The sequence below is a fragment of the Nilaparvata lugens genome, chromosome 4 (genome assembly GCF_014356525.2).
Source record: "Nilaparvata lugens isolate BPH chromosome 4, ASM1435652v1, whole genome shotgun sequence".
Lineage (NCBI taxonomy): Eukaryota > Metazoa > Arthropoda > Insecta > Hemiptera > Delphacidae > Nilaparvata > Nilaparvata lugens.
The window spans coordinates 63785666-63797903 of NC_052507.1; the positions used below are offsets into that span (position 1 = coordinate 63785666).

Below are 12238 nucleotides of genomic sequence, written 5' to 3' on the forward strand. Positions count from 1 at the left end.
ATTTATGCAGATGCATAACAATATTATCTATAGTTATCACAAATTGCTTTTTTCATATCATATACAATTCAATAATAATTTTCTTAGTCTATATTATGTAAATTCATCTATAATTTTGCTGTATTGTAATATATTATATATAAGTGTATAAGCCAGTATAAATTGTTGTAATCTACATGAATAAAGTATTCAATCAATCAATCTCTGTCTCTCTCTATCTCTCTCTCTTCTGGTAGAGTGTTACTGGGAAAGATGTTCTGAATATAAAGAAAATAAAAATCTCAGTACCCTTTTTTTAAAATATTTTATCACAACATGTTTCGGTCATTTATGCCATTTTCAATTGATCAAGTTATATTTATATTACAAGTAGCCCTATACAGGAAAGAGATAAATAAGAATGATATTCTGAGTATTGTACTCAAAGAATGGACATTGATATGTACAAAGCTCCGCCAATTTATGTACATACAAGACAATATTATATAAAAGGAATTTCTAAATTGCATTATTTTTTCTTATCATGTACAGTTCAATAATATTATTATTCTAGTTTATATTTCGTAAATTCACCTGAACTGTATTGTATTATAATAATAATATATAAGTGTGTAAGCCAATATAATATATTGTGACCTACGTAAAATAAAGTACTCAATCAATCAATCTCTCTGTCACTCTCTCTCTCTCTCTCACCCAGAGTTATTTTTTCTATAAACACAGGGGTTAGTTTAGATTGTCAGCCATAATTTTATTCACTAGCGTTCTATTCATTATAGTATATTTATTCCTCATTACGATATTTTTCTTCTTCTACATTTTTCTTTCTCAACCTTCTTTTCTCGTTTCTAACTATTTCACCTATTTCATTTAAAACTCTGCTATTAATTAAACAGTCATTATTGGTTATGTTTATTTTCTTTTTTTTTCATCTTTTCTACCTAAGCTTCCCTTCTTTATCTTCTTTCATCACTTAATAAACTGTATTTTGGATTGTTTACCTGCACCTAACTCTTGATTCATTATAACTTACTTTAATAAGTGATTCTTATTGTACAGTATTTAAATCTATCTCAGCATTGTTATGTTGATATTTTCTTGCTCATCATGTTTTGGTGTTTGCCATAGGTCTTATCAGACCTGGCAACGTAAGATATTCTCTATTAAATATCAAATATCAAAAATATCTCTCTCTCCTCACTCTCTCCTCTCTCACTCCTCTCTCTCTCCCCCCTCAAATAAATAAATATAATCAATCAATCTCTCTCTTTCTCTCTCTCTCTCTCTTTCACCTCTCTCTTTTTCCCCTCTCTCTCTCCTCTTTCATCTCTCCTTTCATTCCTCTTCTCTCTCTCTTCTCCCTCTCTCTCTCTCTCTCTCTCTCTCTGAAATCTCATACATTCTTCGGAAAGAATAAATATTAGAGATGTAGAGCGCTATTGGGGCGGTGTATGAAGGAATGGCTTGAATTTGTAAATGAGGCTCGCCTGGGTTGATTATAGGTTTATAGACTGTATACCTATATAACCTATAACCTATAGGATTATAGGTAGGGTTGCGTGTTTCCAGTGGTAGTATAGGTCAGAGCAGAGCAGAGGATGTCTTTTCATGCAATAGCTTGGCCCAAAGTCGGGTTTTCTTCATCATGCCAGCCAGTCCCAGCAATAACTAACTCCCTCCCTCATGGGGCCAATGAATCGCCCATTTTCGCACGGCTTCTTCATATTACCCAAGTTTGATCATTATCTATAATTTTCTACTTTATCTATAATTTTCTACTATTTTCTCTCTTGTTTGTAACTTGGGTTGATGTCTGTTGTATCATGAAAACTCAATTTCATCACAGTTCAAAATAAGCTTTATATATTTAATATTAAACGTTTAAACTATAGTGAGGTCCACGTTATAAAGGCAGTGAAGAAAGATAGAACAACAGCGTTGTCGACTCTCTGCCTTGCAATTGCCTTCCATGGAAGTTAGCTGATATGATGTAATATCAACTATTCATTCTTGTTCAAAATGATAAATTATATTTCATTCATTAAGAAAATGAACTTTTCAATGATTCAATAATGAATTTTCATCCTATACTATTAAACTAGCAACTTCTGTTTATATTTTTATATGTTTAGATGTTTATATGTTTGTATTTCACCGGATCTCGAAAACGGCTCTAACGATTCTCACGAAATTCAGAACATAGTTCAACCCTGGGAAAACTCGCTGAAGGACATTAATCATATTATTCATCCTTGGAAAAACAGCTGATAATAATTATTCCGTCGTCTGTTGGTGATGGAAGTGAGTGAGCGAGTTCATGTGTGTGGGACTGTGTCAAAATTATGACTCAGCCAAAGACCTTAAAGATGTCTCTTTAAGATCTCTTTAAGGTCTTTGGACTCAGCTGTTGAACTTTTGTAATCATTCAATCAGGTACTTAGTGCCGGTTGCAAAAAAGCCGGGTTATTTTCAATCCCGATTAATTCCAGTAGATCATCTTTTTGAAATGATCTTCTCTGATTTGGTTCACGTGAAGTTAATCAGGATTAAAATTTAACCGGCTTTTGTGCAACTGGGTCTTTGTGAGGGAAATTTTTGCATTCCTCTGGGAATTAATCTCAATTTACTGTGATTAGATAGAGCATTTCTGTATGAATGTTATTATAATTTGTTCTTTCGTAATAAATTTTTTATGCTTTTGTACTCCAGAGCGAAGCTCGGTCCTCGATATTATTTTGTTAATTGATTATATTTCTACATTGTTGAAAAACGATCTGACACCGTTTTGGAGCTAGTAAAGTATAGCGCTATCTGCTTTGTCGAATGATAGACAAGGATAGGAGCAACACCAATGTTAATCAAATGCTGCCATTATAACGTGGTCCTTACTATAGGCTTGAGTAGATCTTGACCAGTCATATCCATATCATGATTTGTAAAAATTGTATTGATGAATGAAATGAAAGAATAATAATTAAATGAATGGATGAACGAATAAAAAATTGATTCAACGGTTTCAATATTACGGTGATGATGTATTCCCTATTCGAAAATAATAGAAAAATGTGAGAAAAAATTATAGAACACCACTTTATAAATAGAAATAAAAATAAAAATTTCAGTACCCTTTTTGAATTATTCAATCCTTCATTTATTTAGGATCAAATAATTCAAAAAGGGTACTGAGATTTTTATTTGTATTTCTATTTATAAAGTGGTGTTCTATAATTTTCTCTCACATTTTTCTATTATTTTCCAATACAGAAAAGAGATACACCAATTTACCTCGTAAACCTTATCAAAGTTCAAATAAAATGTCATTTCTCGATCATAATATTACCATAGAGAAACAATAGTGTAAGTAGATATCCCATGGTATAGGGCGTTTATGTCGCAACTCTAACTGTTATCTCAAGCCGATTACTGTTGATTATTGTCGAATTTTACTGTTTTATTGGGGTGAGAGTGTATAAACGGCACAATATGAGAGACTACCAGTGTCACACAGCTTCACGGGAAAGAATTACATGGACTATCGGCTTAAGATAACAGTAAAACTGGCGACATAAATGCCCTATACCATGGGATATCTTCTTATATTAGTTTCTTATATTAGTATTATTATATCATAGTTTCTCTATGATATTATTGATTTTTTTATGTTATTACCCAACTCCACTTTATAAAGTCAATCAATACATATGGAAACAAATTGGAAGTTTCATTTGTTCAAATGCTAATTGATAAATAAATATTATTAAACGAAAATCCCAATTGAATGCTGTAAATCACCCCGAAGACTTCTACTGCAAATATTTTCAAAATATATAATCTTTGAATAGTAGCGCTCATCAGATTTCCATCTAGCTGTCTACCCTGTTGTAACTTCGGATGGGCACGTTAAAGTGTCGGTCCCAACTGAAGTATGACAGTCGTGAGGCCCATTGACGGCTTAAATTATATATTCAGGTGAGGTGAGACCTTTCCGCAAGGGACTCCCCACCAACAAAAACCATACGAATTTACTTTTTACCCTGTTGTCAATATTTGCAATAGCAGAAGTCTTCGGGGTGATTTACAGCATTCAATTGGGATTTTCGTTTAATAATATTCAATTTATTCATTCATTTCATTTATTCGTTTCATTGACAATTACAAATCATAATTATAATAAATATAATATGATTGGGAGAAGACAACAAGCATAGCCCAAAACTGTCTTCTCCCAAATTTTTACAAATAAATGTTTCAAAAAAGAATAAGGTTAAGATTACACTTTCACTTCAAAAAGTCCAATTTCCACTCCAAAACTAATGACTAAACTAAAAATTTTGAATTCTGATATTTTGATTGAAAGCAAAAATATTTCACTCAAATCTCTATAAATTGGAAATTTTTGAGTAATATTCAAATAAATCAATTATCGCGCTTAGTCTTCTAGTTATTAATAGTAATTTATCATAGTTTTGAAAGGTTCAGAGTCTGCAAAATATAATCAACTCCTATCTATGAATCATATTTCTTGTTTATTTAACTTTTCATTACCGGGCAATATTTCAAGTTGGAATTGAGCAATATAGAAGATTGAAATATAGCGGACCAAATACTTAATGTCACTCTAACATCTTCCCTGTAATTTCTCAAGGCGCTCTCTCAGCTTCTACGATCTTATTTTTGTATAATTGCCAAACTCTGTTTGTTTACTCTTCACGACAAGATAGCATTTTTAAAGTTGGTATAAAAAAATACGATCACGTTAGATTATCCATCAATGTCAATGTTTGTTTTTATAATTACGCTCTTCTCATGTTTTCATTTGAGAACTTAAATATTTGAAATCATGATTTCATATTTATATTGCACTAGCCGTAAGGCTCGCTTCGCTCGCCATATCCGTCTAGCCAGGGGGGCTCCGCCCCCTGGAGCCCCGGCTGGATCGTCCAAAAATGAGATCGGCGGGCTCGCTTTGCTCGCCTGCATTTTTCATTTGAGCATGCTTCATTCCATCAGAAAGTCAAAGTACTGAGAAAACGCAGAAAAGCTGAGAAAAACGTTGGAAAAACTCTGATTTTGGGCGTATCTTTGATGGAATATTAAAGTCACCTCATCACAAATTTTTAGACCCGAGCTAAACCTCTGTACCAAATTTGAAAATTTTCTGTCTATTACGTGATGAAATAACTGAGAAAACGCTAATTTTGGGTGTATCTTTGGTGTTATTTCAAATTCCTTCTAACACAACATTATTACACCCTAGCTGAGCTTCTATACTAAATTTGAACATTTTCTGTTCATTTGTTCTCGATAAAACTGAGAAAAAGCTAAAAGACGCTGGAAAAACGCAGATTTTGGGCGTATCTTTTGAATTTTTTTCAAATCCGTTCTTAGTGCGCCTCTAAAGGGCCAACTGAACATAACTACCTAATTTGAACGTTTTTGGTCCGGTAGATTTTTAATTCCACGAGTGAGTGAGTCAGTCAGTGAGTGAGTGCCATTTCGCTTTTATATAATTATATAGATAGAAGATAGATCACAATCTCAATCGAGATCTATAGTGCACATTAAAATGCAGTATTTGATTCACATTGCTGTTGCTATCCTCGTCATATCATTCGACAGAGCTGACAGAGTTCTGCAACAATGCCAGATCGTTTTTAATAATGTAGAAAAATAGTCAATCTCGATTATGAAACTTCATAATTCAATCAACGTTTTTTTCCGATGAGTAAAATATAATTGATTATTCTAAACAAGAATGAACAGTCATTATTACATCAGATACAACGATATCAGCTATTCTGTATAGAAGACAGTGGCAAGGCATAGAATCGACAACGCCATCCGCAAGGCAGACAAGGCAGAGAATCGGTTCTCCCATCTTTCTCCACTGCCAATATAACGTGGACCTCGCTAAAAGAATCCCTCCAAATAGTTGGTTATCAGCCCGCGATAATAATAATATCTTTTCACTATGTTTTCAACCGTCAGTGGTGTGAAATCTCACGGTTAAATACAAGCATTTCTTTTAACACGCATCTCCTTGCGAGTGAATGAAAGGTGAATTTGCTAGATGAATTCATAAATTACTTCATAGCTAGAGCAAGAAATTCACCCTATTTAGCTTTAAAAGCTTGAAGAGTATTACTTTCAAGAGAAGTTTCGGTTGGGAGCATAACATCTTGGATCTCTGTCAAAGACTAGAGTAGCCGAAGTCGAGTGGATTAGATGCTGGCCTTATAATTCCACATAGTGAAGGTTGAGGCATTGGTCATACCAGTGGACCAGCCTTTCAAACCCCTCTTTATTAAATGCTGCCGCCAAGTGGGTCATAGTTTTGGAGCCCCTCGTTAGTTTGAGAACTCTGCCCTCAAAGTCATGGTTTGAGTTTGGAAAAAGGTTCAAGTTACTAGTGGCCAAGACACGTTTGTATGGTGTGTGTTCGAAATCATCCCATTTGATTTGCTGGAGAAGCCGTTTGGTTGCACCCATTTCATTTCAACTGACGTCTTCAATTTTCCGACACCATTCACGCACAATATCTCCACAATGTTTCCTGCGTAAAAGTGAATAATTCTCCGTTGGATTTATGGTTAAGTATAGACTTTTATTTTCAAAATCTGATAATGCTACACGACAAGCACTTGGCGGCAGACTCGAGTGAGACGGCCATGTTCGAGGTCTATCACTCGACAACAATGGACATTTTTGCCGCACCGATCACAAATGTAATTTGGTAAGGATGAAAAGCCTTCACTTCACTCTACTTTACTTTACTTTACTTTACTTTACTTACTTTACTTTACTTTACTTTACTTTACTTTACTTTACTTTACTTTACTTTACTTCACTTAATCGTCATTATATGGAATTGCATTGAGGTAGCAACGCTCCCGCAGTATATGACACGTCAAAATGTAATCTAATATAAATTACTGATATTACTGATATCAATGAAAATGTCACCCCCTACATTGAAGCTGCTATAACAATGAAAGGAAAACTTGGAATAGTGAAATAATACATCATTTCAAAGAGAATTTAATGCACTACAAACCTTCGATGGGTAATTAGTTTCACGATTCATTGTTGGAGAGTTATAAGCCCTGAAAGAGCAGAACATTGCATAAAAACCTGTTATTTTAACAATAATTACACACCTTCAAGAGCGAATATCTCGGGAACTATTGAGAATATCACAAAATTCCACAGAACAAAAATTGTAGAGAATTTATCAAGCTTTATTTTTGAATTGTTAGTTGTGTCCGTTGAACGCATTGTTCTCAAGATATGAGCGTGAAAGCAAAACGCTGAAAAATGAAACTTTTAAACCACCCTCATCCCCTTAGCACATGCGTTAGGAATGGGGACTTTTGATATGTTCTCCTCCTAACTAGTCTCAACAAAGCTGCAAAGTCAAAAATTTTGTTTGAAACATTCCCTCCAAATTCCTTTGTCAATTGGTCTATTATTGCAATAATGGAGATTTCACACTCAACAATAAAGCTGCTGCAAAAGGTGTAGGGAAATTCCGTAAAAGTGTGAAATTATAGATAAAATTGAAGATGCTCTGAAAGCTCTTAATAAATATGGATTTTCCCCTCGATTAATAAAAAGTTATGAGAGCAAAAATAGAAAAAAAAATTGGTGGAAAACGTGTTTTTTTTTTTCAAAAATATCACACCTTCAAGAGCGGATATCTCGAAAACTAGAGGAGATATGAAAAAAATTGTTGTTTGAATATTGTAGGAAATTATGTAAGCTTCAATTTGTTATATGACAGTCAAGTCCTTAAGATACATAGGTTTCGAGTTCTATGCGAGAAACCAAAAAATGGTACCTTCAAACCAACTTCACCCCCTTAGCACAGATGGCAGGGGTGGGGACTTTTGATATGTTTACCTCCTCACTACCCTAAACAGAGCTGCGGGGTCAAAAATTGTCTCCCAAACATTTCCCTCTACACCCTTTTTTGAGCATTCATTGCCTGGACTATGTCTGTGTATTCTATGTGCTCGGATGTTGAAAAAATGACTCTCGTACATTTTGTAAAATGTTCTGGCAAATAAAGAACCTTGAATCTTGAAAAGCATGGGATCGTGCTATGATGATTAGTTACCTGTTTGAATCCCCGGTACATGACCCGTATCTCCTGTCGAGTGAACTTAGTCTGCCGACAGAGGTCCTCGAGGGCGACAGGTCGATGCTTGGGCACTCGGCTGGGCTCGATCTCATAGACAATCTCGTCGACAGGACTGTCCGGCGGCGTTGCCATATCTCACACACACCACGCACACACACGTCGCTCACAAACGTCGCTACGCACAAACGTAGCCGCGACCGAACCGCTACGTACAGACGTGACCCATCCGAACCGACAGGAGCATCGAGTCAAACACGTTCCTAAGGGGCGTTTACATTGGTCAAGTTTACTTGAATTCAAGTTTTCTTCAACGTTTGAGCTAATTGTCATTAACATCTAACATTCAAAATGAATTGAAGAGAGAGCTGGTGAAACATTGCTTCTATTCCATTTCCGAATTCCGATCACTTTGCCGGCACTAGAAAATCGACTTCAACTCTAACGATTAGTTGATAATTCGTTAAATTATTAATCTGAATTTCAGTGAAAAATTGACAAATCCTTATAACCCTTCCACAGGAGGTCACAGGATAAAATAAACTAAACTAAAATGTAATTGGTACCTATTAATCCATTACATTCAGGTAACCAACAATAACCAGTGTATTAGAATCTGGGTAGAGAGGTGAGGCTGTCGAAAGAGACGAATGGAGAGGCTTTTTGAAGGAGGTCAAGGCTCTGATTGAGCTCTAGGACCAAGCAGTTTTGTTTTGTTTTGGTAGAGAGTTAGTGGGAAGGATATTTTTAATATTCTTTCCGAAGAATGGACATTGATATGTCCAAAGCTCCGCCAATTTATGTAGATGCATAACAATATAATTATCTATAGTTATTACATTACAAATTGCTTTTTCATATCATATACAGTTCAATAATTATTCTCTTAGTATATATTATGTAAATTCATCTATAATTTGGCTGTATTGTAAGCTATTGTATATAAGTGAATAAGCCAGTATATATTATAATCTACATAAATAAAGTACTCAATCAATCAATCAAGCAGTAAGTAGTGAGTAAGTAATGAAAAATCGATATCTTTATGGCATAAAACATTGAACAATGTCAAACTTAATTTCAATTCATTCACAACATGGAAAATACTATGAATAATAGAACAATTACAATGAATTCAACACAACAAGAATAGAACAGAACCTGCTGAAACTAAGTGTGTGATGTGTTGGAGAAAATACCTTGTCAACTACGTTTTTCCATGTAATAGGCAGGTGAAGTAAAACCATAGGGAAAAGATATCATAATAAGATATTCCAAGGTATAGGTCCTTTATTTTCCAATCTGATTTTCTCCACTCAAGCCGATTACTGTCGACTACTGGCTTTCACTGTTTAGGCGCGGTGAGGGCGTAAGAACGGAACAGTACATATGAGTACATATACTATAGAATCTATTTATTTATAGTTACTGTAAGTATGAGAGACTACCAGCGTCACATAGCTCACGAAAAAGAACTACTAGGACCATCGGCTTGCAGAATTTGAAACATAAACGTCCTATGCCATGACATATCTTCTCATGCTAGTTTTTCTCTACGATTCGAGTTTCTCTTCTAGTTAACTTGACTCTAAGTCTCTAAAGCTGGGTTTACACCAAAGTTATTAACAAAATGTTATTAACTTGATCCTTATAGATTCTATTAGATTGAACTTAACTTATCATACACATGATGAACATATGTGTTTGTCAAGTTCCGTTCAATCTGATAGAATCTATAAGGATTAAGATATTGACATTTTGTTGATAACTTTGGTGTAAATCCAGCTTAAGTTTGCAAGATACATTCATTTCATACAAAACTTGAATTCAAGTGAACTTGACTAATGATAATCCAAATAATTAGTCTCAAACTTTCTTCTTACTTTTCATACTTTTCTTGCATCATAACTTTCTATTTGGTTGTTTTCATTTATACATTCTGCATTGACTGACAACGTTTCTATCTCATTATCCCATTTGTAGGTTGGGTTGTACATTCAGGAATCAAGTTGAATCCAAAAGTCAAACATGTTCAACATCTAAAAAACTTGCTGCTCTACATTGGTTTAGTGGATTCTGTTCTTGTAGCCACTGGCTGAAGAACTCGCTCAAAATGCCTCCGATATTCTGTCAGCTGTTCTAATTTGTATTTTGTGTTTTAACTGACAGCTTGAGTTAACAATTAAATATGGAACATAAACGTCCTATACCATGGGTTATCTTCTTATGCTATCTTTTCTTTATTATTCAGGATTCTGTTTATGTAAATTTGATTCCAAGTTTGCAAAAATGTATTTTATACAAAACTTGAGTCCAAGTAAACTTGACTGATGTAAACCTTTTTATTGTGTGTTTCAACTTGACATCAAGGTTGGAGAATGCATTCATTTTATAAAAAACTTGAATTGAATTCAAGTAAACTTGACTAATGTAAACCTTTTTTGTGTGTTTTAACTTGAGTTCAAGTTTGCAAAGTACATTAATTTTGACAAAGCTTGAATTCAAGTGAACATGACCAATGTAAACCTTTTTCTGTGTGTTTAAACTTGACTCCAAGTTTGCAGAATACATTCGTTGTACACAAAACTTGAATTCAAGTAAACTTGACTTGTGTATACTTGAATTCAAGTAAACTTGACTGAATTAAACGCCCCTGAATTCGGCAAACCAACCATTGCACGTTGCTGAAGAGGTGTCAGCTCCTCTGTGAGCTTGTTCCACTCACACACACTCACTCACTCACTCACTCGGCGCGTTGGACCTCCTCACTGGTCCACTGCCGGCACCTCACTGCCTCACTGGGCTTCCCTGTTGGCTTCCCTCACTGCTGCCGGGGTTGCTGCAATTGCGCCAGGTCCCACAACCGCTACACGCATGCGCACAAACTGCACGCGACGAGCTCGCGATCTGCGCGGCTCTGGGGTGATCAACTCCTCTCAGCTGCTGCTTGCTCTTTGAGGACTTGTTTCAATTGACTTACGATCACAGTCAGGTCTGTAGTGAAATGACAGGAGAAAGATGGGGGAACAGTGTAGCTGATTCTCTGTCTTCCTTCTGCCTTACAATTAGCGTTGAAAGGCACAATACAGTCAGCTAGAGCCAAGGTAAAGAAATGAGCAGACTGATTTAGATTTTGTTCAAATGAAGTTCTCTGTTGAATAAGTTAGTTGAATTAAGTTAGTTAATATTAGTTGAAAATGGTGACTCCTTTAGAGGGTAGCTGACGTAATATTAACTGTTCTCCTCTCAACTACTTACTCTTTGAGGACTTGTTTTACGATTATAGCGAGGTCCACGTTATGATGACAGTGGAGAAAGGTAGGGGAACAGTGTTGTCGTTTGAACCCAATCAACCAATCGTAGAGCATCCTGCCTTGCCGATTCGTTTGAAAAACGCCTGAGAAAAACACTCGTGTGGCCTCGTCATCAACTGAACAAGAAATTCCATGTGGTGTTGATGAATTCAATGAGATTTCATTGAAGGAATTGTTGTTACGAAAAATACACAAGCGTTGAAGATCAATGAATTTCAACGTGAGAAAGTGAGAAAGCACGTTAATGATGACAATGTTTGCGAACTGATGTCGCTTTGAGATGGTGCATTATTGTATCTAACAAATGTATAAATAAATAAATGACATGATATCATTGTATCGATGAATTGCTCTTTTGTAATAGAGAAGAAAATTGAAGGAACAAATTCTGATGAGAAAACTGGATAGCTCTGAACGTCGGGAACTTAACAAGTCTGAAGTTATGATGAGTTTCATGATATTTTGATGAGGTTTCATGAAAAGAAGAATAAAAAGAAGAAGGAAATGAAGAAAAAGACAGGAGAAGAAGAAGAAATATAAAAGGATAAAGAGGAGAAGGAGGTGAAGAATGAATAGAAGTCGAAGAGAAGAGTGAGGAGGGAAAGGAGAAGGAGGTGGAGGAGTAGGAGGAAGAGGATGAAAAGGAGAAGAATGGGGAGGAGAAGGAGTAGAAGGGGAAGAAGAAGAAAGAGAAGGAGGACGAGGACGAGAAAAAAAAGATGGGGAAGAAGAAGGAGAAGGAGGACGAGGACGAGAAAAAGAAGATGAAGAAGAATTAGAAGGAGGA

General features: G+C 35.3%; 1 protein-coding gene across 2 annotated transcripts in view; it reads right to left on the minus strand.

Annotated features, from left to right (window-relative positions):
• Positions 1–10930, minus strand: part of LOC111056406 (Kv channel-interacting protein 1) — a 173171-nt gene extending 162241 nt beyond the window's left edge. For both annotated transcript variants that reach the window (XM_039426159.1, XM_039426158.1), the window contains exons 1-2: positions 10810–10930; positions 8117–8400 (exon numbers count right to left, since the gene is read on the minus strand). In XM_039426159.1, the coding sequence (XP_039282093.1) occupies positions 8117–8272 (156 nt within the window). In that variant the 5' untranslated portion in view covers positions 8273–8400; positions 10810–10930. The remainder of the gene's footprint in view (positions 1–8116; positions 8401–10809) is intronic.
• Positions 10931–12238: the final 1308 nt, after the last annotated feature.